This window comes from Aedes aegypti, chromosome 3 (genome assembly GCF_002204515.2).
Source record: "Aedes aegypti strain LVP_AGWG chromosome 3, AaegL5.0 Primary Assembly, whole genome shotgun sequence".
Taxonomy (NCBI): Eukaryota; Metazoa; Arthropoda; class Insecta; order Diptera; family Culicidae; genus Aedes; species Aedes aegypti.
The window spans coordinates 122,701,486-122,727,349 of record NC_035109.1 but is presented as its reverse complement, the minus strand read 5'-3'; the positions used below and the strand labels follow the sequence as shown (position 1 = coordinate 122,727,349).

The 25,864-nt window shown below is 37.1% G+C and overlaps 1 protein-coding gene across 2 annotated transcripts in view; it reads left to right on the top strand.

The window, feature by feature from the left end:
- The window catches only part of LOC5572570, a 319,211-nt gene that overhangs the window by 169,215 nt on the left and 124,132 nt on the right, over positions 1 to 25,864 (top strand). The window contains exon 1 of one of the 2 annotated variants that reach the window (XM_021848885.1): positions 23,720 to 23,777. The exons of the other annotated variant lie outside the window; for it this stretch is intronic. Coding sequence (XP_021704577.1) covers positions 23,773 to 23,777 — 5 coding nt within the window. The 5' untranslated portion in view covers positions 23,720 to 23,772. Of the gene's footprint in view, positions 1 to 23,719; positions 23,778 to 25,864 lie in introns of those variants that run through there. 2 annotated transcript variants of the gene reach the window in all.

Here is a 25,864-nt window from a genome sequence, read left to right as displayed (position 1 = left end):
TATACCGAACAATAGACGTATTTCCTGTTGAGGTCACCAACAGAAACATCGATTGTGACAGCACATACATCTCTGGTAGTTAACTCAGAAATGAGTGTAGCAACGATTGCTTTATTAACGAGCACGCATGCGCGGGGCATGGAGCGCGAGTTTGCCATTTCAAGCTTGCTAAAAGTAGCAAAAACTGGGTCCACAAGGTTACCTAGATAGAAGTTCCCTCTACGAAAGTAGGGTTCTTGAACTAGCGCCACTTGGGCTGCACCATTTTGCATGAGTCTGCAAAGATTGATCGTTGCTGTTCTTTTATGCTGAAGATTGATCTGAGCTAACCTAACCGTAGCCACTACCCAAACTAGGCAGGATTAAGCTTTTTGCAATCTCAGCACGAAAAAGACCAGCAACGAAAAAACCAGATCGGTATCTATTTAAAGTCGCCAAAGGCGAAAGAGCACAGAATGCACTGTGTAAAACGCATAATGCGAATCCATATAGGTGATAATTTAAATTAAATGTCAACATATTCATAATCCCACCCTTATTAAGCCTCAAGATAGAGACTGAAGAAGGGCAGCCGATTATCTCGGAGAAACACAAGGTCACCTGCACCATTGCTCCGGGTAGCACAGGAAGGACTCAATACTGTGGAGGGCGCCCTGGTACCCCACAGGCTCCGTTTGCGGTTAGGTTTTATTTAGACCCCCCTAACCATTCATTCTTAGGCACGGTACGCATCACACCATAAATTAGGGGTCACCTGTGAGGTGGACTTTTACCACCGGAACAGGCAGTCCGTAGTGTTAATTCTTAGCCAGTTGAAACAACCGCTACCGACACTACGCGGCTATCTAGGCTGCTCGGGAAAAGGAGGTTAATATTGATGATTAACTCCTGACGTGCCCAAGCAGTCGAGTCCAATCCAAATCCAATCCAAATCCAATCCAAATCCAATCCAAATCCAATCCAAATCCAATCCAAATCCAATCCAAATCCAATCCAAATCCAATCCAAATCCAATCCAAATCCAATCCAAATCCAATCCAAATCCAATCCAAATCCAATCCAAATCCAATCCAAATCCAATCCAAATCCAATCCAAATCCAATCCAAATCCAATCCAAATCCAATCCAAATCCAATCCAAATCCAATCCAAATCCAATCCAAATCCAATCCAAATCCAATTATTGGTCTCCTCATAAGCTGGCTTAGTCCAAAACATGCCGACTATATAAGCACATTGCAATCATATGCTAGATTGAATTAGCACTATGTTTGACCTGGTAAACTTGGTCTACATCATGTGAGGACCCGCACGCGACTACATCGACAAACTTCAGTATTTGCATACCAGCCAGTTGATTCGTAACATGTCTATAGAATGAACCTAGAGGAACGGCAAAGTTTTCCCCTTTAGCTAATTTCAGAACAGAATAAGCGTTATAACGAAATTAAACGTTCCCCCATAGCCGTTCGGAACATCGGAAGTGCAATTTTCGAATGAAGGCATCTGCAAGTGAAGCAATCGCTCTGAGTAGTTTGGTACATAAAATTTTATTGTACAACTAGTAGAGCTCAATACGTGCGCCTCGTTGATATGATGACAGTAGATAAAAAATATTGCCTCACCTGACGGTAAGCTTTGGCAAGCACACGCCAGTTGCAGCGTTAATCCGGATCAGTGGAGCGATTTCCGTTCATCTGAGCTCGCAATATTTGTTTCGGGCGAATTGAGCAAACTGGCTGCGTGGATGGGTAATTCTTGTGAAGTAGTAGTGTTTGCGGACTTTATTTTGGCAAAAATGTTTTAAGGCTAAGTAGCCCGTCATTCGTTTTGGCAACAATGATGACTTTTCAGCTTACATTTCAAAGTGATAAAACTCAGTCTTGATAGTTTAAATTGACTTGAAAATGTATCACTGTACGCGCTAACATGCATAAAGTATGCTGATACTTTTTCGTCTGTGTCAGTGCAAAACCAACTAATTTTCTTTGATTTGAAATCGTGAGATGAATTAGCAACAATCATCAACGATGCGTACAAATTTCAATGACGGCCTACTTCGCCTTAATGCGGTGACGCTTAAAGCAAGCCGCATGTTACGTCTGCCTGCGAACAAAAAGATTGATTTTTGTTTCTGATTCGAAGTTTATGTTTGTTTCAACAATCGATTCACCATAAGTTGATTAAGATCGTATAACATTGTCGCGATTAAATATCAAGTTATGGAAAACAAAAAAACATTACTATAGAAATAATTTACAAAGTAATTCCAACGGCAGAATTTAAATTGACGATCGCTCTGCTGGATATCTCAATCTCAATTCAATACCCTGATGGCCCTAGTTGTTTTTGCTCTTCTAGAAACCCTTCTACGATTGATTTGGTCTTAACCGACTCTAGTCATCTTTGTAGCCAACTAATTACTCATGCTGATTTTGATTCTAATCATGTCTCTGTTACATTTCAAATATCCCATGAAGCGATTCTCAAACCTATCAGCTCCACTTTCAATTATTTCCGAGCCGACTGGAATATATATGAAACATATATTGACTCTAACCTTGATGTTAACATTTCCTTACACACAAAACTTGATATTGACGAAGCTCTTGAAAATTTACCAAATTCCATTGTTGAAGCCATTGCAATTCCAAAATGTGAATTCGTGATTATTAACGATGATGTTAAACTCTTGATCCGTCTTAAGAGGAAAATAACCATCATCGTTTTAAAAGTAATTCAAAACCAGTTTTTTTGCTCGAAACTTAAGCAATGTTCAAGAAAAACAATCACTGCATTACACTTGCTATTTGGATTGCAATGATAGATTTTTATAAAGATTTCTTGAATTTTGAAAAAAAAAAACTGGTTTTTCGTTTTTCATGATTGATGATGATTGAATGATGGATTCTTGAGCCTTAACCTTAGTAAGGACCTTGGGTCTTTTTCGACCCATTTCAAATGGGTCAAATCAATGGAACTTTTGATTGAAATAACCTAGCAAATTGAAATTTTTTGACAATTTTTTTTTGTGGGAAATTTTGTTTTGGCGGAAACAAAAGGAATGACACGACACTGAAGACGGCCTTACACTTGAGGTCGAAATACGCGTATCTGTCAAAGGATACAAACTCTAGTGGAATTAAATGGTATAGTACTAAATTCGGTTTTTCATCTACTCAATCTCCTATATTTTTCTTACCATCCTGAGCATGAGCATGAGCATATATGACCGTACAATTCGTAGTTGCTACTCCGTGATTGACTAGAGCAATCGAAGTTGCACAGGGAATCAATGAATGGGGCTTGGGATTAGCTAACCATTCTTCAATGTGCACAAATCGAGAGCTCAAATTTTAAAAGTCAATAACAGCGCCGGCCACGTCCTTACGGTCATCGAGGAAGGGAAGGAATGTTAGCTAGACAACCGTTGTTACTAGAGACCGAAGAATCTTCTGCATCTCCACAGTTGTCATGGAAAGGATATTGGGTTAGTGGGATAAGGTAAAGATCTGGGAGTCACCAGCGATTGGTGATGCGATCCATGAAACATTCACGCCTAACCCGTTTAACGCCATTATTTATTCATGCCGCGCGAGCGACGCGCAACACGATTGATCCTGCTCACATCACCCGCCCCCGCAGGAGCAAGCGACACGAGCAAAGGATCAAACACTACTGACCCTACCCGCGAATCACGCCACTATTTATTCATGCCGCGCGAGCGACGCGCAACACGATTGATCCTGCTCACATCACCCGCCCCCGCAGGAGCAAGCGACACGAGCAAAGGATCAAACACTACTGACCCTACCCGCGAATCACGCCACTATTTATTCATGCCGCGCGAGCGACGCGCAACACGATTGATCCTGCTCACATCGCCCGCCCCCGCAGGAGCAAGCGACACGAGCAAAGGATCAAACACTACTTCTCCTATATTTTTCTTACCATCCTTACCATAAAAGTTCAGAGAAATTTCCAGCTTTCTATGTGATGATTTAAAAGTGGTCCAAAGACGATATAGGTTTATATGAAAATTACTATGGAGAAATTTAGAAAATTTTCCAAACTCGTTAGTACTGGAATATATGTACAAACTTATCATACCATAGTGAAACTCATTCTTTAAATCATAATGAAGAAATTTGTTGTCTTTTAATCATAATTCGGAACGTTTTTCAAAATTTCTCTACACACGGGTAGAAATCAGAATCCAAAAACAAGATTATGACTCATGGTATTATGATTCCAGCGTGTCTTATGAAAATACACCATGATTTCGACTCATGATATCATGAGTCAGATTGCCGTAACGCAACACACGCGTTAGGTTTTTGTAGCTGATTGCTCGGAATCATGATTCAAATGCCAAAAATGCTGAGTCGCGCATCCGTTTATGATCGACAAAATAAAAAAAAAATAAAAATAGCATACATTTAGACTCGGGCCAAGAACCTTCCGATAGTGAGCCACGTACTCTACCACTCAACATCTTCGTCATCTTGAATTAGAGTGATCGATACGAATGAGATGAAGCACCGCTTAGTGTTTTCACACTGGATGTTACGCTTATGAGGAATCATGATTATGACTCCAGGAACCATGATTTGTGATCCTGATATTATGACCTAACCAATTTATGAATTTCAGGATTTGTAAATCATGGTGTGGGGATCAGATTTTTATCCGTGTAGTAATTTCCACATAAGCTTACATTGTCTTTGGGCCACCTCTAAATCATCACCAAAAAAGCTGAAAAATTTTCAGAACGCTATTTTTATCGTAAGAATGATATAAAAAATATGCGAGATTGGATTTCCAAACATTTTTAAATTTTAAACAGGCACGGCCTCACAGTACTTCCCAAGGATAACCCAGTCACAATGTTGCTCGATAGAGTCGTACCATCGAAAATATCTTTATGCCAAAGGTGAAATGGTCCTTAATGAGATGCGACAGCGATTCCAAATTCCCAAACAAAATCTGTTTTAGCCATAGTTATTGCTTTGAACAATGCACCAATCATTTGTTTCAATTTAGGGGAACTTACGTATTGTCGGCAGCCTAAGCAGCTGAACTTTTAAGAAGGCAATTTTACGCAACAATGGAGCACAACAATTAGCAGGAGATACCTGAACTACACTTGAGCACTCTTCATTTATTGATTGTTATAAATAAAACACTATTTTGTTCTCTTTATCTTCTATTTTTCCTCACCAAAGTCACGAGGCACTTGTTCTTTTATCGGCAATGCAATTACTATTGTCGGCAACAAATATGTTCACTTCGGCAATCCAAAACTGCGCAAAAACTAGTTTATGTATTGGTAACATTTCGTATTTGTTGACAATTCCTGAAATTAAACGTCAATCATTATGTTCTACACGTTGAAAGGGCCAATGCAGAAAAATACAGACTACACTGAGAAAATAATTGCAGTTAGAAATAAAATAGCGGAGATTCAAATTGAATACACAACGCCACTAAATTTATGCAGACTAAGGCGTCGTCCACATATTACGTAACGCTCTAGGGGGAGGGGGATTAGGCTCAAACGTTGCGGCTCAAACACATTTTTTTTTTTCATGCAAAGACCGTTGCGGAGGGGGAATGGTCGAAAATTTTCATTTATTTTATCGAATAAATTTTGTATTCAATCTCATTATGGCAGCATTTCGGCTTTAAAAATTGCCATGTCATGGTAATAAACTTGCAGCAGGTACGAATCCAACCTAGAAGTTGCAGCGTGACGTCATGGTTAATTGATTCATAATATTGTGCTCTGCAAGAAAAATCCACGGAACGCGATTATCTTGAATTTCAGAGTTGCGTTTGAATGAGTTACATGCATGCTCCTATTTGCTACTCGCACATGCGCAACAGTCTATTTAGGGTGCGGCTTATTTTTCAAAAGTTCTCAAAACCAAAAATTCGTGTACACTTCTGAATTCGAATCATATTAGTAGAGAAACCTCGAAGTTTGAGCCAAAAATATTAAAATTTAGAGGTGCAAGCGTCTTGGAGGTGAATTTTCAAGTTATAAAAATGGCCTTCAGTGAAGTCACCATAACTTCGGTAATTTCAGCATCATTACCTTAAAAATCTTTTTTTTTTTTTGAAAACTTTGTAGAACATCAAATTTGTGTAAAATCAAAACTAGTTTCAATAAAAAGTAGTTTACTCCAATTTTTTTTATTTTACTGAAAAAATATCTTTGTTTGACCATAACTTCATGAATACTCAACCGATTCCAAATCTTTTAGCATGGTTTTGAAGCTTATTTAATTGTGTTCGAACTATGCATACACCGCATTTTACTGTTTTGACCAAGTTATTCAACATTTTATTTTTATCAGTTAAACAATATTCTTAAAGCTGAAACTGGTTTTCCTTATTTGTTAAACCTTTGAAAACGACTTGGCAACATTTTTTAAATAATTTTGAAACAATGATTTATTTGCACATGTTAAAAAAAATACACTATTCAACTTGTAATTCAAACAAAATGCTTTAGAAACATAAGTTTTATATGAAACATGTAATATTCGGCAAAAAAAACTTAAATAATCCAAAGAAATTCGATTTTTTCTTTAAAAAATCGTGTTTTTGGGTAGTTTTTGTTACAAAACTAAGCAAGGTCCTTGGTTCGATTCCAGGTTGCCGCGAAAACTTTTTTTTTCAAATTTCGGTTCCATGACGTAAATTTATGAATTTCAATCCAATTTCTTGTGGCGAATTTTCATATGGGGTTCCTATGTTTATCGATTGTTCGTTTTCCTGGGTGTAGTTTGTTTGGCCCAATGTCACCTTCTCGAAGGGGTGAGTTTGGGCCAATTTTCAAATGATTCCTATTTAAAGGAAAATAATTAGATTTCAATTATTTGTTCAGCATTTGCAACGTATTCTCGTATTTAACCGAACATATCAAGTCAAATTGCGAAAGTTATTTAAAAATAAATGAGAACTTACGCATTTTTGGCCAAATCTCACCCCCAACGATGGTACTTGCATAATTGTTTTCATTTTTTTTTTAATATCAAGAATTTCATCGTGAATTGAACTATTCACTGACCAGCTGAATGGCTCGATATGGATTTGGTCTGTAAAGGTTTTTTTTTTTTTTTTTTTTTTTTTTTTTTTTTTTTTTTTTTTTTTTTTTTTTTTTTTTAATTTCTTTATTAGTATCATTCCAAACATTACATTCATTTCTTATATCTAGGTGTTCTGTGTTATTTGACAACACTATCATCCTAATTTGGTAAAACAAATTTAAGATTTAATTAACATTTTGTTAACAACATATTACATTTCATTTCCCGTAGCAGTTCAGTTTTTTTTACAGGTGAATTGATTTCACCTGCTTATAAGAGAAAAAAAAACGTTTTTAATACAGTGCCTTACCGATTTTGGCAACAAGGTATGATTTTTATGTTGCCAAAATGGGGATGTTGCCAAATTCGGGAATTTTGAAATGCTTATGTTTTTTATCATTCTAATCTCTAAAAGTATCAGCAAATGGATGACAACTACTACGAATGATGTGAAACACGTCTGGGAGCCTTCTTCAGTTCAGCTTTTGACTCAAAAGCAGAGAAATCATGTACTGATGACATGCACCATTTGAAAAGCACACTTGTTGTACGCAGCACACGCGTGGTATTACTTTCAGTGGCCATTTGCGACTGTTCTTCTTCTTTTTTGGCATTAACGTTCCCACTGGGACAGAGCCTGCTACTCAGCTTAGTGTTCTTATGAGCACTTCCACAGTTATTTACTGAGAGCTTTCTTTGCCTAAGTTTGCCATTTTCGCATTCGTATATCGTGTGGCAGGTACGATGATACTCTTTGCCCAGGGAAGTCAAGGAAATTTCCATTACGAAAAGATCCTGGACCGACCGGGAATCAAACCCAGACTCCTTCAGCATGACTTTGCTTTGTAGCCGCGGACTCTAACCAATCGGCTAAGAAAGGCCCCAATGCGACTGTTCTAGAAAGCAAATAGGCAGACCATATCGAAAGTAGCTGATTTCGAATACAGGTTCGGTTGATTATCCTTTCAGGTGGGTTAATTTTTGGGATTTCCTGCATAGAGTGCAATTGTGATTACCACACGTCTTAAAAGTGAACAAGGTTCTAAGTTGGGAACAGTGGCAGTTCTTATAAATTACTACGCCAAAATCAAAGCTTATCAGATGTTATGTCAGGAATAAAACTACGATGCTATTTATCCAGACTGGCGCCGCCAAGCACCCAGAAATAGAGTTAATGACGAGATCTCACCAAGCATTACATTCGTTTGCTGAGATTCAGAAATTATTTTGCTGATAGTTGCAATTTTAAATCATTAGAAAATTGAAAGGATTTTTTTGAAAAAAAAATCATGACAAGTAAGAAATGTGTGTCGGAATTGTTGAAACAACGTGAGGAGTAATAATGGTTGAAAGTTTTGCAGTTGAAATTTCAATTTTCGTTCATTTTATTGCGTTTCTCATTTTACGTGAATACCGTTAGATTTTTTATACGAATTCTTGAAGAAATTGCTTGCAATATCAATTCAATTTTCGATTTCATTTCTGCAGGATTTTGTGTAACTTCCGAAAGAAAAAACTGATAGCAGAAAAAATGTAGTTTAAATTTTGTGAAATCAGCGGAAACAAAATTGTAGTAGCATTGTTTCTTTTTTCTTCCTGTAGAATAATGTGTGAGCTTTAAACATTATTTTTGATTACAGTAAACATTTTTTTGGTGAAATTTTCAATTGTGAAGGTGCTTAGAATAGGCAACAAAATATTCTTTTATACCACTCTCCAACTGTCGCAAGGTTGTGGTCAGAAAAAATTTTGACTGCTGAAGAAGCAACAATATGGAATTGATTGCAAGAAATAATTTCCAAATGCTAGAAATAATTTCTTAAGCAAGGGACTACACAAATTTAAAAATGTCCAAAGAATTTTAAACATGGGCTCTTTTTTTACTCGCTCTTAGAATTCCTTCATAAACGTTTTTCAATGACTACGTCAAAACCCATTCTCAACATTTTCCCAAACTGTCATCTAGAGTTATTAGCAAAGGTGCTCAATGTTTTCCTCAACAAGTGTTACTGAAATGCCTACATAAATATCTTATAGAAATTACACCAATTATTAAATAAAACCTAATCAATGATCACGAGATAATTTGAAGCCATACACAATCTGATTGATATGTTAAAAAAATGAAATCACAATAACAACAAAACATTTGTGATCAATACAGTAAAACAGATCGTCCTTACATTTGATGCTTTTATTACACTTGCTTTTATTGTCGATTACCATCCTATTCCGCCAACTTATGATGCCTATTAAACAATTCAGCAATAGTTTATATAGCTTGCCTTCATAAGACTTCTCATATACGTTAAACAATAACATTGAAATATACGATTTCTACTCATAAGAAAGTTCCAGATTACCTTTCTTAGATCGCAATGTTCACAACCAGTTTCATTTTCACTCATTGTCACTTTGTTTGAATTCAAAATGTTAGGTTTCAGTGTCTTATAATCAATTGAAAATATTTTTCAATGTGTTGCCAAAATCGGGAATAAATTGTTGCCAAAAACGGGTGTTGCTAAAATCGGGGGTAGACAAAATCGGGTGTTGCCAAAATCGGGAAGGCACTGTATACTTAACCTAACTTAACCTAAACATATATCGCATTAATCGTGGCAATAGAAGATTGTAACGATTTTTGCCTGAAATTATTAATGATTGTATTTGACATTTGTTCCAATGTTTCAACATTGGATATTCTATGTAACTCATTGGTACTATACAAGGGAGGAAGCTTCAGAATCATTTTCAAAATTTTATTTTGAATTCTCTGCAGAGCTTTCTTCCTGGTATTACAACAGCTAGTCCATATTGGTACAGCATACAACATGGCTGGCCTGAAAATTTGTTTGAATATCAACAGCTTGTTCTTAAGACAAAGTTTTGATTTTCTATTAATAAGGGGATAGAGACATTTTACATATTTATTACATTTGGCTTGAATGCCCTCAATGTGATTTTTGAAAGTTAAATTCTTATCTAGCATGAGCCCTAGATACTTAACTTCATCTGACCAATTTATTGGAACCCCTCTCATCGTGACAACATGTCTACTTGAAGGTTTCAAATAAAGAGCTTTTGGTTTATGTGGGAATATTATTAGTTGAGTTTTGGAAGCATTAGGAGAAATCTTCCATTTTTGCAAGTATGAAGAAAAAATATCCAAACTTTTTTGCAATCGACTACAGATGACACGCAGGCTTCGTCCTTTGGCGGAGAGGCCTGTGTCATCCGCAAACAAAGATTTTTGACATCCCTGAGGTAGCTCAGGTAAGTCAGATGTGAAAATATTGTATAATATTGGTCCCAAAATGCTGCCTTGGGGAACACCAGCTCTTACAGGAAGTCTTTCAGATCTGGAGTTCTGATAATTAACCTGAAGTGTACGATTTGACAGATAACTTTGAATTATTCTAACAATGTATGTTGGAAAATTAAAGTTTTTCAATTTTACAATCAAACCTTCATGCCAAACACTGTCGAATGCTTTTTCTATGTCTAGAAGAGCAAGACCAGTAGAATAGCCTTCAGATTTGTTGGAACGGATCAAATTTGTTACACGTAAAAGTTGATGAGTGGTCGAATGTCCATGGCGGAATCCGAACTGTTCATTGGCAAAAATTGAATTTTCGTTGATGTGGGCCATCATTCTGTTCAAAATAACCTTTTCAAAAAGTTTACTGATGGAGGAAAGCAAACTGATTGGACGATAGCTAGAAGCTTCTGCAGGATTTTTGTCTGGTTTTAAAATTGGAACAACCTTAGCATTTTTCCATTTGTCAGGAAAATATGCTAATTGAAAACATTTGTTAAATATATTAACTAAAAATGATAAGCTACTTTCTGGAAGTTTCTTGATGAGGATGTAGAAAATTCCATCATCGCCAGGAGCTTTCATGTTTTTGAGTTTTTTAATAATAGTTCTCACTTCTTCCAAATCAGTCTCCCAGGCATTTTCGAAAACGTTCTCTTGATTGAGAATATTTTCGAACTCCTGAGTAACTTCATTTTCAATTGGACTAGTAAGTCCTAAATTAAAATTGTGCGCACTTTCAAACTGCATAGCAAGTTTTTGAGCTTTTTCGAAATTAGTTAGTAATAATTTGTTTTCCTCTTTCAATGCCGGTATTGGCTTCTGAGGTTTTTTCAAGATTTTCGATAATTTCCAAAAGGGCTTAGAGCCAGGGTCCAATTGAGAAATTTTATTTTCAAAATTTTTGTTTCTTAATTGAGCAAAACGTTTCTTGATTTCTTTCTGCAAATCCTGCCATATAATTTTCATAGCAGGATCGCGAGTGCGTTGAAATTGCCTTCTCCTCACGTTTTTAAGACGGATCAAGAGTTTAAGATCATCGTCTATAATCACGGATTCAAATTTTACTTCACATTTTGGAATTGCAATGCTCCGGGCTTCAACAATGGAATTTGTTAAAGTTTCAAGAGCATTGTCAATATCAAGTTTAGTTTCTAAAGAAATGTTAACATCAAGATTGGAGTCAACATACGTTTTATATATATTCCAGTCGGCTCGTAAATAATTGAAAGTGGAGCTGATAGGATTGAGAATCGCTTCTTGGGATATTTGAAATGTAACAGGGACATGATCAGAATCAAAATCAGCATGAGTAATCAGTTGGCTACAAAGATGACTAGAGTCGGTTAAGACCAAATCAATCGTAGATGGATTTCTAGAAGAGGAAAAACATGTGGGGCTATCAGGGTATTGAATTGAGAAATATCCTGAAGAGCACTCATCAAATAAAATTCTGCCGTTGGAATTACTTTGAGAATTATTCCATGACCGATGTTTGGCATTTAAGTCACCAATGACAAAAAATTTTGACTTATTGCGAGTCAATTTTCGCAAGTCAGTTTGGAGCAAATTAACTTGCTGCCCAGAGCATTGAAAAGGCAAATAGGCAGCTATGAAAGTATATTTACCAAACTGTGTTTCAACAGAAATGCCTAAAGTTTCAAAAACTTTAGTTTCAAAAGATGAAAACAGTTGATGTTTTATACGCCTGTGAATGATGATTGCAACTCCCCCACATGCCCCATCAAGTCGATCATTACGATAAACAAAAAAGTTAGGATCTCTTTTGAGTTTAGATCCAGGTTTTAAATACGTTTCGGTAATAACTGCTATATGCACGTTATTAACCGTAAGAAAATTAAACAGCTCGTCCTCTTTACCATTCAGAGAACGAGCATTCCAATTTAAAATATTAAAATTATTATTTGGATCCATTAGAAAAACGTAATCCAATAACAATTTGATTTGTAAATTTTACACCTACTTGGACTGCTTCAGTCATAGTGGTGGCTTTGAACATTGCATCAATCATTAGATTCAATTGTTCAGTTAGAAAATTAAAATCAGAGGCAGACATGTCATGTGATTTCCCATTGGAATTTCCGGTAGACGAAGAAGCGGAGTTACCTGTGGCGGTAGGGTTTTTTCCATTTGATTTGAAACAAGTAGAATGGGTACCCATGGATCGAACAGGGGAGGAGTTCGAATTTCCTGCTACGATATCGGCAAAGGATTTACCGTGGGTAGATACATTTGAAATAGAAAGATTCGAACGGCTACCCGACGGATTAAAATTAGTTTGTGAATGAGCATGATTATGATCTTCCTGATGGGTGTGATTCATGATCAAGCGATCGTTAACTGAAAAATGAGCATTGTTCGATACTCTACCAGGCAAATTCCGGAAACGACCGTTATCGTAACGGATATTATCTTTCATCTGCCTGGCACGAGCCTCAATGACCTTTTTGCGTGAAGGACAATTCCAAAAATTGGACTTATGGTTAGCCCCACAATTACAACATATGAATTTGGTGGTATCTTCCTTCACTGGACAGACGTCTTTGGCGTGAGAAGAACCTCCGCAAATCATGCATTTAGCATCCATGCGACAATTTTTTGTACCATGACCCCACTTTTGGCACCGACGGCACTGAGTGGGGTTCTGGTAATTTCCTCCAGGTTTCTGGAAATGTTCCCATGTCACACGGACATCAAACAAAAGTTTTGCTTTTTCTAAAGCTTTAATATTATTTAGTTCTTTTTTGTTAAAGTGAACTAAATAAAATTCTTGAGAAAGCCCTTTCCGAACAATGCCAGATTGGGTTCTCTTTTTCATAATGATTACTTGGACTGGGGAAAATCCAAGTAAATCATTTATTCCATTTTTGATCTCTTCAGGTGATTTATAGTCACTTGAGAGACCTTTCAAGACAACTTTGAACAAACGTTCAGTTTTGTCGTCATAAGTGAAAAATTTGTGCTTCTTCTCTTCAAGATGTCTGAGAAGAAGCTCACGATCTTTAAGAGTTTCCGGCAAAACGCGACAGTCTCCTTTCTTTGCGATTTGGAAGGAAACCTTGATTCCCCTAATGGAGTTCAAGATCTCCTGCCTAAATCCCCCAAATTCGGAACAACTGACCACGATAGGCGGCACTCTTTGCTTCCTCACTTGAATCAAAGAGCCTGGGCTAGAGGCTGCTTCGATTTGGTGTTCGGAAAATTTGTCTAGAGCATCGAACTGATTGCTCATTTCGATACAATTATTCATTTCACCCTTGGAAGAAAGTTTGCATTCCGGGGAAGCGTCCTTTCTTCCATTCTTGCCACGTGTAGTGACAGTTTTAAAACCCACTTTTTTGGAAGGAAGTAGTGAATTCAGAGATTCACCCTTCCTTTTGTTTGTTGTTGATACCATGTTTAATTAATAAACGAAAGAAGACGTGACCTTCGAAAGGTTTTTTCCCAAGACGGTGTCCAAGAAGGATTACCACCGCTAGCTTTCGCCAACGGGTCCAACGAAAAATCGAAGGCACGGGTCCAAACAAGGATCGTAAAGGGATCAATAGTAGAAAAAGTAGTACTGAAAAGTACTGTTTTAGTAGCTCTGAAAAGTACCGTTTTTAATTTTAGCACTGAAAAGTACTGTTTTGTAGCACTGAAAAGTACTGTTTTATTGCTTTAGGTAGTTTTTAAGAAAACTTCCAAGAGCAGAGAGAATTCGTGTACGCACAGCACGAAGGTACGATGCGCACTGGGTCTGTAAAGGTTGCTGCTCTTGAACGCTCTATCACCAAGTTATTATCGAGAGAATGAATGGTATTACAGTCCAACCTCTTTTAACGACCGTTTTTTTACCGACGGTTCGTTTTACGACCACTTTTTAACGACCGAAATTCAGATTAACGACCGTTTTTATAAATGACCAATATCTTACAAAGTATTCAAAATAGAGGATCATGATGTTCAGCAAAATTGTTCAGTAGTTCAAGGGCTAGCACCTTCTTCTTCTTTCTGGCGTTACGTTCCCACTGGGACTGTGCCTGCTTCTCAGATTAGTGTTCTTATGAGCACTTCCACAGTTATTAACTGAGAGCTTACTGTGCCAATGACCATTTTTGCATGCGCATATCGTGTGGCAGGTACGATGATACTTTATGCCCTGGGAAGTCGAGAAAATTTCCAACCCGAAAAGATCATCGACCGGTGGGATTCGAACCCACGACCCTCAGCTTGGTCTTGCTGAATAGCTGCGCGTTTACCGTCACGGCTATCTGGCCCCCAAGGGCTAGCACCACCATCACTGAATTGCGGAATTCTACTACTAGGTGATGCTAGTCAGCATGAAACATTTGTTTTGCGGTTATCTTAGGATCCTGGCCACTTAGAAATATGGCGCCTTCTGCAAAGTTGTTCAGTAGCTCAAGGACTATCATTATAAAAGCTATGAGATTCAAAATTTGGCCACCAGGCGGCGCTAGTGAGCATCAAACTTTTGTTTTGCGGATGTATCAGGATCCTGGTCACTCAGAAAGATGGCGCCTTCGGCAAAGTTGTTCATTAGCTCAAGGACTATCATTATAAAAGCTATAAGATTCAAAATTTTGCCACCAGGCGGCACAAGTGAGCATGAAACTTTTGTTTTGCGGATATATCAGGATCCTGACTACCTAGAAAGATGGCGTCTTCGATGAACTTGCTGAGAAGCTCAACTTTGCCCAAGACGCCATGTCTATGTAGTCAGGATCCCGCAAAACAAAAGTTTCATGCTCACTGGCGCCACCAGGAGGCAAAATTTTGAATCGCATAGCTTTTATGATGATAGCGCTTGAGCTGCTGAATAACTTTGCCGAAGGCGCCATCTTTCTTAGTGGCCAGGATCCTGAGACATCCGCAAAACAAAAAAAAATATCGTGCTTACTAGCGCTGCCTGGTGGGAAAAACCTTATATCTTTTGACAAAAATAATGATAGCCCTTGGCAAAATTTTGAATCGCATAGCTTTTATATGATAGCGCTTGAGCTTCTGAACAACTTCGCCGAAGGCGTTATTTTTCTAAGTTGTCAGGATCCTGAGATATCCGCAAAACAAAAATTCTACGCTCACTAGCGCCACCTGGTAGCCAAATCTCGAATCTCTTGGCCAGAATAATGATAGTCCTTGAGCTTTTGAACAACTTTGCCGAAGACGCCATCTTTCTATGTGGTCAGGATCCTGAGATATCCGCAAAACAAAAATTCTACGCTCACTAGCACCGCCTGGTGGCCAAATCTCGAATCTCTTGGCCAGAATAATGATAGTCCTTGAGCTACTGAATAACTTTGCCGAAGACGCCAACTTTCTAAGTGGTCAGGATCCTGAGATATCCACAAAACAAAAATTCTACGCTCACTAGCGCCGCCTGGTGGCAAAATTTCGAATCTCATAGCTTTAATAATGATAGCGCTTGAGCTAATGAACAACTTTGCCAAAGACGCCATCTATCTAAGTGGTCAGGATCCTGAGATATCCGCAAAACAAAAGTTGCATGCACACTTGTACTGCCGGTGACGCAATTTCACTTAAGAAGTGTTGCCAGCTACGACAAAATTTTGAACCCTTCATGAAAAACTGGATTACAGTTGAAGAGTATTGCTATGTTGCTAAGCATTCTATTTTTCCGCTCAAGTTTTATGGTTTTGATCTTTTCTTTATTCTTCTTGAACAGTGCTGCCAGCCACATGAACATTTGTGATTCGGCCGACTGTATAGCATGCAACACTTCCTTCAACTTTGGTCAACATTCGGTACCATCATCTTTGAAATTTTTTGGTATTTGCATATCACACCCCCATAAAATTGGCTCTTTTGATAACAATCGAGTAGTGTTGCCATCTATTACCAAAATATGAAATTTTGAACGGCCATTTTGGAAAGTTCTCAACCCATGCTTCAACTTTGCCGAATATCCCGAATCAGTATTTCCGCACATAGACGTTGCATTTTTCAAAAACATAATTATTACCCAGATTTTTTTACGACCCCCCGATAACGGTCGTAAAAAGAGGTTGGGGTATATTAAAAAAAAATCCGATTGCGATGTCCCAGGATTTAATTTTTTTTTGTTTTTGAATATCACTCTCCGAATATGGTTCGATCAGCTAATTCGGATCAAAATCCAAACCTTGCCAGTAATTTTTAAGGTTCATATTCTTCTCAGTGTATGAGAAAATCAGAATAGACCCTTTTCAAATCTACTCACTTTTGATTTGACACAATTACATCATCCACTGATTGCCTGTAGAACAACAGGAGTGTTGCCAAAATAGTTAACCTATTAAAAGACGTATAGTTTATATGTTTCTCAGTATTTTGAAGTTTATGCGCTACAATCTTCAAATAAGGAAGGCATTGAAAGACTCAATTATTACCCATGCATGCTTTGTTGCATAATTCTAATAAATTAATTAGTTGTGTTCGATCTTTTCTGTGAATTTAAATCGTGAATAATAATTACACCGCAATTGAATATGGTTTTCTGGCAACCTGGTGCAGTAATAAAAAGTGATTGCCGAGGAAAACAAAGTTCATTAATTTTTACTTGTGATTTGAAGCATAAAAATTAAGTATTTTCGAGTGCTTTATAGACCAATTAAAAGTTTAATTGTGCAAAAGTGATCGGTGCGTAGATTTTGTGAAAAAATTGGCATTGGAGCGGAGAATTGGACCTTTCGAAGTGGTGAGTTTTTCCTAAGCTGTTCTTGTGTTGTTCTGTTCGGCAGCTCACGAATGACCAGTGTTGCCACAAGTACAGATTTATCTGGAATAGTACAGATTTTCTGATAGCTTTTGGTACAGATTCTGTACGGTACAGATTACAGATTTTAACTTAAAAGTAAGATTGGTACAGATTTTTGGAATCGGCGATTTTTGTAACACAAAATCCAAAAGATGCTTGAAATTTGGAACTAATTTCCACAAAACTATTATTGAAAGATACTATTTCCATAGAATTCAATTTCATAAGTGAAACAATGTCAATTAAAACTATGCTAAAATTCCAAATATTAGGATTTTAAGAGTTTCTTACAACAATTTATGTCTTGTGTGGTACAGATTTTGGGTACAGATTTTCAGAATGTCTGGTACAGATAAAAACGATTTTTGAGCCTTCGGTACAGATACAAATGTGGCAACACTGCGAATGACGATGATTTCGTAAGCATTTATTTCATTTAATAATAAAACCCATGTTATATAATATTTTCGTCAAGAATGTGATTTATATGGAAGATTATAGTTCAAGGAACATGTTGAGTACATTGAAGGTATCCCTTGTTCCGTAGATAAATTGTAACAAGGACGATAAGATAGTGTTGCCAAAATACCTTTAGGGTGCCGAAGCCATCATTTACCCTATCATTTATCCCGCAATTCATTGATCTATGAATCAAATAAGTTTGTGATTCTAAGGTGGCTTGCAACTGCTTTCCCGAAAACAAGCACAACATTCTTCAATAGCTAGGGTTTTGCTCTCCTATTTCACGAATGCTCATCGAGCCACGCGGAAATGATTATTTGTTTCACTGCTAAGCTCCGTTTCACCAATTATGTATCGGCTCTGACGGAAATGCTTATCGAATTCCCCAATCGAATTAGTTCATATCGCATCCGATAATCCCCGCACGCCTCCCCCATCCGTATTGCCTTCGCTCCAAAGGGACGATTGGCGTTGATTTAGCTTTTTCAATGGCAGTTCCATCAAACGTGACACAAACAACCCGTGGGAAGCAATTTCGGCTCAAGTAATCTCTTGATTGAATTATTACCTAGCTATGCTTACCCCTCATCGAAACGAGGAAGATATCAACGTGATATCTCGTTGTTGGCCCACGTGCGGCAGTTTGCACGATTAGAATCGAACCCAATTGTGGACACATTTACTGTTTTCACTTGTTGAATGGTGAAGTATTTTTGCCTTGGGCCTTTGCAGACGAAAGGCTTTCGGATTTTGTTCGGAAATTCTTTGAAAGCAATTAAATTTCGCGATTTATGTTGCACTAATTTAAAATCAGTTCACAGTACTTCATTTACCGTTATTATAAAAAAGATAATCATGAAATCTTTAAACGCAAGTTTGTTTATGTGATAATTCTACAGCTCTGCACCAAGTTCAAAAAAAAGTTTGATATTTTGTACATAAGCTTTGTATTCGATGGTATTCAAAAAAATCGTCTCTGAATGTATAATACTGCATAACATAATTTAATATCATAAAACTTACCATAAATATTTGTTTATTTCAGAGCTATAAGTTTTTACAAATACAAAATCTGATAAGTTTATACAAATACAAAGAAAAACAAAATCTTTTATTCTTAATGCTTTGGGCGCTGCAATTTACAAGTGGCGGACCCCCTTGAGAGACCAAAAAATCAAAAATTCAAAGATCATAAGTTCAAGCGCTTAAAAATATAACTCTAACATGTACTTAATGAGTAGCATATTGTTTCACAAGACATTAACGTTTACGTGTATTTTTTTTCACTTGTAATATTTGCATTATCTAATTAAATTCTTAGGAATTATTAAAAAAACTGATCAATGTTACCCCGGATTACGGTAATTGCAATCGGTTTCGTAACGCCTCATAGCGATTGAGCCTTACCATTTAAGGTGATGTGCTAGTATCCATCGTATTAAGTATTGATCAGTGGGAACTGCAATTTTCCCAGTATTGCAGTGAATGATGGTGAAACAAACCGATGCCAAACCATTCTTTCTCAAAACGGCTTTAGCATTGTACAATAACATTTTGATAAATCTTGATGTCTTTTTGGAAATAATGCAAAGAAAATGCATCTTACCGTATTCTCAATCCGTCGTATCGTTTTCAACTCCGTCGCAATCAGTTTTCAGATTCGTCAACTTACAGCTCACTGTGATGTTCCTTTTGACCGTACAATTATGGCATTTGCTCACAGTACAGCGAAAACAACACAATCAAAGGAACCGTATTTTTACGTCGAGCGTCGCGCACACATTGATGGGCACAAGCTTTTTTTTCTCAGTACGACGGATTGAACTTTGTTCACATTCTCAATGATACGCGGCGGTTGAGGAAATTACGTAAAATGTAATGATTTATTGAAGTTTTACGGCGTGTGATTGGAATGAAATCCTTCAGTGAAGAAGAACGAAGGTTTTCCATAGTGAAGCCCGGCGAAGTAAGTCACCCACGGGGGCGGGAAGAAACTTGTGTTGGAAAGTGGTGTGGCTCAGTCGATCGCTAAGCATTTCTCTCAGATCGTGTTCGTCCATGCGATTTCGGTGAAAAAGTGCAAATTGGATAATTAAACTGAAATTATTTACCGAAATACAGTAGTTTTATTGCATTTTTGGTGTACAATTGTACGAACCATAACAGCTTTTACAAAATTACACTTGGATAATGAGTCTTTGTTGCAGGGAAGTTAGAATATCCGCTGTAGTGGAACATTTAAAGTTTGATACGACGAATAATAGCGCCAACGACGGAGTAGAACGAAACCCTACGGTTTCACAAGTTTTATGGTGCAGTATTTTGCCAAACGGAAAGCATTCGAACTTTGTTAGAAAACTCTTTAACAGCAATCAAAATTTCGCGATTTATGTTGCCCTAATTAAACATCAGTTTGTCTGAAACCAAACGTGGCAGCACTTGTATTGTTGGCTGACGCCTCCAATGAACATCAAAGTCTTTGAATTGCATAATTTCTGATTATTCGAGTTTTCCCGATAGGCACGACGAGACGGTCTTATTTTGCAGATCCTATCACGCGCAGTCCATAAGAGTGACATTTGCAGAAGCCACCCCTACACGCTATCACGATTTCCTTGTTTTCCATAATTTTCATTCCATTCAACACGTTGCGTCAATTCAATTTGGATTCCAGCAAATTTGCTTAACCATTTAGGTAGTGGACGTAGATCAAAGCATTTCTGAAGATGCGGTCAGCACGGCACGTTTGAATGTTTTCTCCCAGAATGAACCCGGGGGGATTCCCCTTTCCTCAACAGGAAAGTTGATACTTTTGGCCACCTGTTGAGATTGATCTCGGGAGGGCTTTCCCGTGAATTCCTCAAGGTGACATTTTTGTTGAGTAGGAAAAATAATAAAAAATGGTCTCATCGAGAAAAGGATATATTTCTGAGATTGTGGGAATCTAGCGCTCACTGATGATAATCGAAAAAGTTGCACATTAAAGTTATTGTTATGGTCGGCCGATTACACATTTTTTGTAGCAGGAATACAAATGGCGTAACATGACATTTATCCGCATCGGTTAATTGGATGCTTGTGACGGCTAATTGGAATTCGGTTACTTCATGCAAAGCGGAACACATCTCAGGGTGGAATGGATCTTGACAGATTTTAACGATGAGCGAGCGAGAACATGGTGACTGATGGTTGGAATGTTGGCCGAAAAATTTAATTTAAAAGTACAAATCTGCCGCCTGTGGAAGAATCATTACAATCTGTGGAATGTGAACCGTATTACGGTTGGTGAAAGGGGAATGGACATAAACTATGACACACTAGATTGATGCAAATTTTGAAATTTTTGCTCCCCTTTGCTTAAACGGTATCAATTATGAAGAAAATCATTCTCCCGAAATTTGAAGTGATTTGGAAGAAATTTGACTGTACACACGCCATTTGAAGTTTATATGGAATTTACTATGGAAAAGACAAACCTTTTCTGTTCAGTCCTCTCTCTGCTCGCCATAATGATATATGAAAAAGTGAACACACTCTTCCCATGTAAAATATTCCCAGCTACTACTTTGCCGAAGACCACATTATGTTGGGACGTAAGGATTTTTTTTATTCTTAATTCCAAAGTCTAAACCATGCTGAGATGACCATTCAATTGCTTTCTGAGCAACACTTTGATCTATGGACCAATGCACGCGTTCACTCGTTGACGTTTGAGCGGTGCCGTGTTATTTATGTGACCATGGAAACCAGTGAATTCGGCACCGCTCAAACGTCAAATTAGTGAACTCGTGCATTGGTCCATTCAGGATTCTATGGACCAATGCAAGAGTTCACTAATTTGACGTTTGGGCGGTGCCAAATTCACTAGTTTCCATGGTCACATAAATAACACGGCACCGCTCAAACGTCAAATAGTGAACACGTGCATCGGTCTATTCTGGATTAGGGTAGATGTACCAATAGTGGAGGTACTAAGCACGATTGAACTTCATTTAACCGCCTAAATTCAAGAAGCGCAATTAATGTACATGCTAATGTTGTAATGGGAAGTAACTAATATTGACTTAATGAGAAAAATTATTTCATCGCAGTAATCCACGGCATGTCAGTGAAAAATAATACCTCCACTATTGGTACACTGTTCCTTTAGTTGTGGTATATTTTTAATTTGTGTTCCTATAGTTGCGGTATCTGTGGTTTTCTTATGGGATCCTCCACTATAGGAACACTTTACCGCAACAATTGGTACAGGTAAGAAAAGTTTTAGCAATTTATGTGATATTTCATCAGTTTTAAAGCAATTTGAACGCTCTTTTCAACTATTCTGTGCATCAACAAGCCAATGCGTCGAATGGCTGTGTTCTTACCCTACTTTGATCTATTCTTCCCGCCAGGAGCACCACTGTTGCTTGCCGAATAGTTGGTGAAGCTTACTGAAGGCGAACGCACTTTATGATGATGAATAACATATTTTTCCTGACGTCCAATCAAAATGTGGTCTTCGGCAAAGTTGTAGCTGGAAGAATTTGACATGAGATGAGTTTGTTCAGTTTCCCATAAAATATTATGACGAAGAGATAGAGGGCTGAACACAAAAGGTTGGTCTTTTCAATAGTAAACTCCATATAAAATTCAAATGGCGTGTGCACAGTCAAATTTCTAGCGAATCACTTTAAACTTTGGGAGGCTGCTATTTATCACAATTAAAATCGTTCAAGCATAGGGAAGCCAAAATTTGCATCACTCTAATGACACACTTTTGATATCCGTTTGGAAGCTTATAGATGACTGAAACTACAGAAGGTAAACACTTAAAGAATTCATTTTTTTATTCTATATTAGTATCATTCCAAACATTACATTTATTTCTTATATCTAGGTGTTCTGTGTTAGACAAAATTATCATCCTAATTTGGTAAAACTAAATCAGGCTCTTATTAACATTTTGTTATCAACATATTACATTTCCTTTGCTCTAGCAGTTCATAATTTTAACTGAATTTTGCAGTTGGTTCCACATACGTACAAAAGGACAAAAAAAATGAACGCTTTCAAATCACTTAACCATATTTAATCTAAATATATAACGCATTAATTGTGGCGAGAAAAGATTGCAACGGCTTTTGACTAAAATTATTATGTAATAATTTTATTCGACACTTGTTCCAATGTTTCAACATTGGTTATTCTATGTAACTCATACTCCTTAGTACTATACTGGGAAAGGAGCTTCAAAATATTTTTTCATAATTTAATTTTGAATCTTCAGCAGAGCTTTCTTATTGGTATTACAACAGCTAGTACATATTGATACAGCATAAAATATGGCTGATTGAAACGGCTAATGAAGCTACACCTTTTAAGGCCAAGTAGGCCGTCCTTGAAATTTGTACGCGTTGTTAATGAATCATACGGTTTCGAATTAAAGGAAATTTGTTGGGTTTGCACTGACATTTCTGGAAAACTATCAGCATACTATCGGCACGTAAGCGCATCTAATGATACTTTTTGGAAGCAATATGAATAATGAGGACTGAGATTTTTTACTTTTAAACTGCGAGGTGCATTCAATCATGACTGCGAAAAAGAATGACGGGCTACTTAGCCTTAATGGATGATTTAATTCTTGTCTAGTCTATGTTCGTATATTCTGGAAATTGGATTCTCTACCAAAATAGACAGCTAGACAGACCGGCTTACCACATAGAGTTAATTATATCTGTACGGAAATAACCCAAACCTTCTTAAAATAGTTTTCCTATACCAAATTCAAACCCCATTTGTGGCGACTAAGAATACGCTTTTAACTTCACCCCAAAATTATCTAATAACTCTACAGCAAGGCCCATCCTGATGATCACTCTTCATCAATTTGATGTTTTTTTTTTCTCGCTGTAAATCACTGCCAATCCGAAATTCACCAATAAACGTGTCAATCAGCGGGTATCCTAATTGGGCTCGTAAATATTATGCGCCCCAGCAACTGTTACGGATGTGGGAACCAGCTGACGCTGCCGTTGGTATTAAATAGAGCACAGCAGGCGATGTCCCAGACTGTTAAGAAGTTTACAAGTTAGCGGCAGCAGGTGGTACAACGACTGGCACCCCAGTGTCTCGTTTGAGATGAAGTTAGTGAATTTTCAACCCAACAGAATTATTTGAAATCGATTAGGAAGTGAGAGTGCTGATAATTTGTATGTGATTTCTGCTGTTCTAAGGTTTTTAACTATAGAGAAAGCTAAACAAATTATGTTGATATTGTTATGCATATGGTGCGGTGCTTGAGTCAGTTAACTAAAAGAAATCAATAAAGTTTTAAATAAACTAAATTTTAAGTTTTAGAGAACGATTTTTGATTACAAATAAGAAAATTGTTACAATAGCATAGTTGGTTTCATTGCAGACAAACAGACGTAACACTTAAAATAAATTTCTTTAATGGGCTGTCGCCCAATTCACAATTTCATAATTTATTGAGCATGTTACACTGGTTTTTGCAACGAGAGCATCAGAAGCCACTATTATGAAATTACTAACGTGGGCGAAAACGATGTACCCGCCTCCAGTTATGAGGTTTGTGGCATAGCAAATTTGAAATGGTCATTAAAGAAGTGGTCGGTATACATATCGCCAGTGTTGCGTCTTTGTGTCTGTGGTTCAACTGCCATACCAGAAATACCCAAGAATTTGTCAAGATTTTCTCAGATATCTCTCAAAGATTTTAAAAGTAGTTCACCGAATATCTACCAAGGATTCTAATGGAAAACTTATCGGTAATGTGGTAAGAATGACGTAAGGATATTACAATACAAAACTGATGAGAGACGTATGTTTCAAATAATCTTAGGTAGAATCCACATGGGATATCATCAGACATAGGCTAATTATCTCGCTTGGGTTCGCGAATGATCCTTCGAGGAACTTAGTAATTAATGTTATATCCAAATTCATTCGCCAAGAATTTTTAGTGAAATTCGCCAATGACTACATGTAGCATCCATCATTGAAAATCTTTCGAGGGTTTCGACAAAAATATACTATGGATACCATTTGTCAAGTATCTTTTTGCGATCATTCACCTTCATCCAGCCAACATAGTTTTCACACGCAGAAAAACATGTGCATTTTTTGTTCCTCGATAGATTTTGTTGAAGTTTTCAAAACTTCCCATAAAACTATTACGCGATACACTACTGTATTGCTAAGAGCAGCAGAACCATAGCCAGTAGATATAATGAATAGCTGTAGTGTGGAGGGGTCTGCAGGAAATAGGGATGTATCCCTAATAATGTCACCGAATTTGTAAGTGCACTAAGATCATGATCATTAAATATTTAAAATCCTTATTTTAATAAATACAGGTATGTTCCGTTTTTATCACGTTCCGATTTTGTCACGCTCCGATTTTGTCACGTTCCGATTTCGTCAACAAATTATTCCGTTTTTATCAACACAAAAAAATTGATTTTTTTAAATTCTCAAAATGTTTCGAATATAAACTAAATACTTATTTAAAAGCAATTGAAATGCTTTTTAATAGCCACAGAGTTGAATTTTCGTCATTTTATTAATATTGAGCATCTACGATACATGGTAAATGTCAAGTCATATACGAATAAATAAGGTTTGACTTCTTCTTATGCAATTATTCAATTTGAGTTTTCAAACGTACCATGTTCTGTTGGATAAGATTGGTCCATCTTTCTACAATCGAGAGTTGCTCTGGCCATGTCCTAACAAAACGTACTTAAAAGAGTTGCAGAGACCTCTCCTTATTCTTCGACCTTGTCATAGTTTGGACATAACCTTCTATCTCTCAAACTCGATAGCATTGCACAAATTATAGCAATCAGCAATTGATTAGATCCTGTTCCAAGGGGTAGGGGAAGAGGTCCAGCAAAACTAAGCAATTTATAGAATACTTGTTTTTGATTAATTATGATTCGTGGTTTACGGCTAATGAGCCGAGTTGAAGTTTGACAACTATCGAAAAACTAAACATTACATACGCTTTGCATTTGTTCATTTAATCCAATTGCAAAGTGTATGAAATGTTTAGTTTTTCAGTAGTTGTCAATCTGTAGAAGATTTTGTTGCCAGAACGGGCTGATAGACTTACATGATTATTTCACTCTTGCATTGGTCAAATGCTCTGACGTGTTTGAGTGAAGGAAACGATTTGTAAAATTATCTGTAATAACTGTTTTGGTTTTCC